The sequence below is a fragment of the Mustela nivalis genome (assembly GCF_964662115.1).
Source record: "Mustela nivalis genome assembly, chromosome: 6".
Taxonomy (NCBI): Eukaryota; Metazoa; Chordata; class Mammalia; order Carnivora; family Mustelidae; genus Mustela; species Mustela nivalis.
In genome coordinates, this window is record NC_139025.1 from 10,937,583 (window position 1) to 10,943,582 (window position 6,000).

Sequence of the window (6,000 nt, forward strand, 5' to 3'; positions counted from 1 at the left end):
AGGTGGGTCCCCTGATGGGTCTGTCTGTATCTAGCCAGGTGGTAGCTGTGGGCCCTTTCTTTCTACATTCCATTCCTCAAGTCTGTTTGCCTGCAAATGGCCTCTACATTTTATTCAATCAGGAGATGGGAAACTATGGCCCATGGGCTAAATCAAGTAGTTTTATTGGAAGACAGCAAGACCCATTTATGTATTGTCTGTGGCTACTTTTGCAGTAGCAGAGTTGAGTAGTTTCAACAGAGACTTACCACCTGCAAAGCCCAAAATAATTTATGGTCTGGCCCTTTATAAAAAAAGTTACTGCTTTTGACTTAGAGCAGTAGTTGAATATTTTAAAAACTTGCATTTGCATCATTCTTCAGCCCTACCTCAGAACTATAGGGAGCAGGGATTCTGAAGAGCCCAGAATCTTCAAGTTTTTAAGACACAGATCAGGTGCTTTTGACTTTTCTTGAACTACACATACATTAAGAAATTTATGAGTGTTTACTGGAAACCAGGAACCGTTGTAGGTAATAGAACAGTGAGTAATGCAAAGTCCTTGCTGTTACAGGGTTTACGTTCCAGTGGAGGGAGATCATAAATTGAAAAGCAAGTAATGTAGTTTGTCAAGTGGTGCTGAGTGCTGAGGAGTGAAGTTGTGCAGGGAGTTGTGCAAAAGCGGGGTCAGGGAGGTTTCCCTGAGAGGCAGGGGTTACAGCAGAGTGTGGACAAAGCAAGGAAACATGAATGTCTGAGGAAGCCTTGTAGGGCCTGTGGTGTAGCAAGTGCAGAAGCTTAGAGGCCAGAGCATGTCTGACAAATTGGAAAGAAAGCGAGGATGTCTGTGTGACTGGAGGGAAGTGAGTGGGAGGGTGATAGAAAATGAGGTCACTGAATATGTATGACCTCATTTAATTCACTGGCGGTGGTCTTTTATTACTGGCAGAGGGTGGCTGGTTGACTGTGGCCAGTGAGACCCAGCTTTGGATCCTGGCTCCACAAGTGAATAGACATGTTTGTGCCTTGGGAAGTTAATCTCTCTGAGCCTCAGTTGCTTCATCTGGCATACTCAAGAGGTGGTAAGAATCTGATTAATGATAGCTATTAGTTATTATTAATGAACTTCATCTCTCTACCACAGTTGTGTCCTCCTGGCAACAGATGTCGCAGCTCGGGGCCTGGATATTCCTAAAGTCCAGCATGTCATCCATTACCAGGTAGGGGCATTAGGGAATTTGTTGCATCGAATGGGGGATTTTTCAAGCAAATGTTTGGGTAGGGAGGAGTGGGAGGGAGAAGAATTATTAGTCCCAAGGCCTCATGCCGCAGAGTACCACTGGCATCTGGTTTTTTATTATCTCTGGTTTCAGTGTCATTGTAAACTGGGAGTGATGATGCTGCCTAACCCTTGGGGTTACTGTGAGAATTAAATGAGCTCCTGCTGATGAAACCCCTAGCACAGTGTTAAATATTCAGTAAGATATGGTTATTCTGACATTATTAATTCATTTCTAATCCCTCACGCTTTAAAAATCTTTCAGGGTGTAAGGGCGCCGCCCGGGCAGCTCAGTCAGTTGGGCATCCAATTCTTGGTTTTGGCTCAGGTCATGATCTTATGGGTCATGAGGTCAAGCCAGTGTGGGGCCCTGAGCTCAGTGGGGAGTCCGCTTGAGGATTCTCTCCCTCTACCCCACCCCCCAAGCACACACTCTCTGTCTCTCCAATAAATAAATCTTCAAAAAAATCTTCCAGGGTACCAGTTCAGTTAGCAAATCTTTCTTCCTCCTTTTTGGGGAAGAGGCTGGACCAGTCTTCGTGGGAGATATCCACATGAACAAAATACAGTCTTAGCCCCTGAGAAGTATCAGCCCAACTAAAGGAGATGAGATGACCACAGCCATCATTTAAGGCAGAAGATATTAGAAAGTTGCAAAATATAATGGGAGAGAGTGGTAACTTTGAGTTTGGGAAGTTGGAAAGGGCTTTCTAAAAGATGCTTTGCATTTAAGGATGGGGAGGATCTGGGCATGTAGAGGTGGAAGGGAAGGAGGAGGGCATGTGGAAGTGGGCAGTTGGCTGCAGTGGGGGATTATGTGATGAGAAGAAAGTGAAAAATGGCCAATAGACCGCATTTCTAGCACCATTTTGAACAGTTAAGTGCTTAGAGCTGCGTTGGAAGTGGTTGTGTTCACCTAGGCTCAGTGGAAAAGACTGCTCTTGGTTGGCATGTGCCGCGGGTGCAGGGGAGGGAGGGATTGTCGCACCCGTGCCACACCCGTGCACAATATATCCAGCATATCTTAGAGTAGAAGCAGTGGAGCCTAGGGGTTAGCGTGGTCTTTGCAGCTGGACTGCTTCAGGTCAGATCTTGGCTCCGCTATTTAATTCCTCAACCTAGGGGGAATTGCTTAACATCTCTTGTATGTCAGTTTCCTTGTCCATAATGTGGATAATCATGAAAGCACTTCGTGTTACTATTTGGGAGGAAAAAGTGCATGTAGAGTGCTTGGAATTGCCTGGCCCATTGTAATCACTCAGTAAATGTTCATTGTAATTACCATGCTCAGTCATTCATGTTGAGTTAATGAAGAATCAGTGGAGTTGCTTTAGTTAGAGTGGGAATTACGGTCAGAGCTTTGACTCACGAAGATTGGAGTGGCAGCTTCGGGCTGGGTCAAGCAGAATGGGAAAGACTAGAGATGAAATAAGTGATTGTCACTGTTCTGCTGAACAGTGTTCTTCGGACACCTGAAACTAGGGCAGAGGGCACGGGAGGGCAGACGCTGCACAGTGAATGGGCTGAAGAATTAGGACTGAGGGAAAAGGGCTGGATCTGTCCACAGTGTTAGAGAGGTTTCTAGCTGCCTAACTCGGGGAAGCTGGTCCTGAGGGGAAGAATACTGTTTGGTGATAACCGTGCGTTGATGTCCTGGTTACTCTGGTAGGTCCCGCGCACCTCGGAGATCTATGTCCACCGAAGTGGTCGAACGGCTCGTGCCACTAATGAAGGCCTCAGCCTGATGCTGATTGGGCCTGAGGATGTGATCAACTTTAAGAAGATTTACAAAACCCTCAAGAAAGATGAGGACATCCCACTGTTTCCTGTGCAGACTAAGTACATGGACGCAGTCAAGGTAAAAAGAAAAGTTAAAAATCTAGTACTCATGAGGGAAGGAATCATGCTGTGCCTTCAGACCTGCTGTGAGGCTCTGGCAGTAGGACCCTTGGAAATTAAGGGTTCTGCCAACAGCTGAATAGGGAGATTTGTTTTTTAAAAAAGTGGTTGGGGAGGGAGAAAAACAAAATGGAGGGAATGGGGGCACTGTAGGTGGGAGAAGGGAGACAGGTGAGTGGTCAGAAACACGAGGAGTTTCCTCTTGAGCCCTTTCTTCACTGCCTACCCGTGGAGCCTCCACTACCACCATCTCCCTCCACTGGACAAGGACATTGTGGCTGCCTGGACATCAGTGGTTGTAGGGAAGTAAGGTCAGCTTGTCTGCTGAGGCAGATACTAAAGCTTTGCCACATCCCTGAAGCAAATGGCAGTAATTCTACCGTTGTGGTTTTGTTTTAACTCAGCATTCAGTGGAGTAGCTGCTGCCGACTATGGGCCACCGTGTGTCAGGTACCAAAGCCAGGCGGGTTTTCCTCCAGAGAGGTCCACTGGCTTGTGAGGGAGGCTGAGCCCATATGCTGAATTTCAGGTACAAACAGAGCACCATGGGACTGGTGGAGATTATGCTTATATTGGTAGGAGGCAAGGTTTCCTCCAAGCCTCCTGCATATGGAGAGGTGGAAAGGAGATGGAATTCCAGGAAATGAGGGAGCAAAAGCATGGAACAGGTCAAGGACTCCTGGCTCCTCTGACTTAAAAGGAGTATTCCCCATGCGGGAAAATATGATGAGAGAGGAGCTTGGAAGGATGGAGAGGACAGAGAATTCCCATTAGTAAGAAGTGTTGGGAGGTACTCTTCGCTTGTCATGGCTCCTTTCCCCACACTACAGTATCTCATCCATTTTACCCGTGTTTCCGTTCATTGCGGTCTGACCCCAGCACCCTTGAGCAGGAGAGTTGAAATGTTTTTGGCAAGGACAACATGGAAGGAGAAGGAAGGTGGTTCTGTGAGTTTGTGGTCCCTGTGATCAGTCACAGTGTGGCTCTAACTTGGGGCTGTTGGGGTGTGTCAGGGTCCTAGCTCGGCTATGCTAACTATCTGTGGTGTCTAGGGAAGAATTCTCTTCGGACACCTGTAAATTGGCATCCAACCGAGGTGGGCTTCCCACAGGTGGGGCTCTTCAGGTTTATCATTTGGAAAGCTGGCTCTTGTGATTTCGTTTGTATACACTCATGTAATGGTTGCTCTCACTGCTTTTATTCTGAGGCCTGAGCACTGTCAAATGAATACTCTATTCCCTTCCCCCAGGAACGAATCCATTTAGCTCGACAGATTGAGAAGGCCGAATATCGGAACTTCCAGGCTTGTCTGCACAACTCTTGGATTGAACAGGCAGCAGCCGCCCTTGAGATTGAGCTGGAAGAAGAGATGTATAAGGGTGAGTGGGCTGGATTCCAGGACTTGAAGAATACATTCAGCATTTTTCATTTTTTTTTCCTTCAACTTTTATCCTATTGGAACTTCGCCAGTACCATAGGTCCTGTTAAAATCAGCAGGATGCCTTTTCCTTTGTGACAGGCCTTACTCTCAGATGAGCCTACCATCTTTGACTTTGTTGCCTCTGTCTTATTTGTCAGGAGCTTCAGCTGCTTCCCTCATGTGGAAAGGTAGTGACATCAGGGGTAGGCTGTGCGGCCAGTGCTGGTCCATCCACTTAACTGGCTGTGTGACGAGGTCGAGCTCCTTAATCTCGCTTTTATACCTAGGCTGTCATATATAAGATGCAGGTCATAATGTTCCTGCCTCATGGGGTTATTGCAAAAGATGGCTTGAATTGATGTATATAAAGTGCCTTAATCAGTACCTGGCAAATGGAAGGATTTGATACATTTTAAGTTATTATTTATGATCATTATTGTTTCTACTACACCAGTCATCATCTCATCTGACTTCTATGGTCTCATGACATGAACAGAGCAGGAATTATCATTCTTTTACATATGGAAACTTTGAGGTTCATGGAAGAGAAGCTGTTTGTGCAGGGAAATAGCTCCATTACCAGGCCTTTACTGAAGCCCGACTCTGAACCTGGGCAAGAGCCTAGGGATTCAGGGATGAATCTCTGTGGTCCCTGCTCGAGGAAGGCTCTTGAATCTAAAAAGTGGTGGAATCAGATCTTGAACTGATAATCACAGTAGATCCGGTATTCTTTCCATCCCACAGTTGGGCAGCCCACCTGAGGTGTTGGCATCTCAGTGCCAAAGCCAACAAATTCAGAAGCTGACAAGCTGTCTGCTTAGTATGGAAGCTGGGAACCAGACCAGTGGGCGTGGTGACGATGAGCTGTTCCCCCTGATAGCTCAAGCTTGGGGCTTGAGCTCTGCTCCCTGAGGACTGGTTGGCTTGGGGCTCTTTGGCTGTGCCCACCTCTACAGGTGCAGTCACAGTGCTGGTGGGGAGGGGTAGGAGAGCTGGGCTCCCAGACGGTGTTCACAGTCTCCCGGGGTCTTTGTACCTGTCGAGTCACCATACCCCGACTAGCAAGTAGCAGTTGAGTGGGTCATAGGAAGAAAACCGATCTTCCAGTCAGGAGCCTTGGATTCTAATCTGTTTGACAGCAACTAACTAACTAACTAACAGCTAGTTAGTTAGCTCTGTGACCATCAGCAAGTGCCCTCGAGTAAAATGGGAGGTCATTCCTGTGTTAGAGGCTTTTTTTTGAGGAATGAAGGATATAATGGCCCTGAGTATCCCTCCCCAGCTATGTTAGAAGTTAGCCAATACTAGCTTCTCTAGAGAACTTTTGGACCTTGATTCCTCAAGAGTTCCAGAACATTTTCCATCGCAAGTATCCATCAAGGGAAACAAAAAGTTTCCACAAATTATAGCGAATATGGTCTGT

At 46.8% G+C, this 6,000-nt stretch overlaps 1 protein-coding gene across 13 annotated transcripts in view; it reads left to right on the forward strand.

The window, feature by feature from the left end:
* The window catches only part of DDX24 (DEAD-box helicase 24), a 35,888-nt gene that overhangs the window by 26,828 nt on the left and 3,060 nt on the right, over positions 1 to 6,000 (forward strand). For all 13 annotated transcript variants that reach the window (XM_082733305.1, XM_082733303.1, XM_082733302.1 and 10 more), the window contains 3 exons: positions 1,124 to 1,199; positions 2,928 to 3,116; positions 4,407 to 4,536. In XM_082733305.1, coding sequence (XP_082589431.1) covers positions 1,124 to 1,199; positions 2,928 to 3,116; positions 4,407 to 4,536 — 395 coding nt within the window. The remainder of the gene's footprint in view (positions 1 to 1,123; positions 1,200 to 2,927; positions 3,117 to 4,406; positions 4,537 to 6,000) is intronic.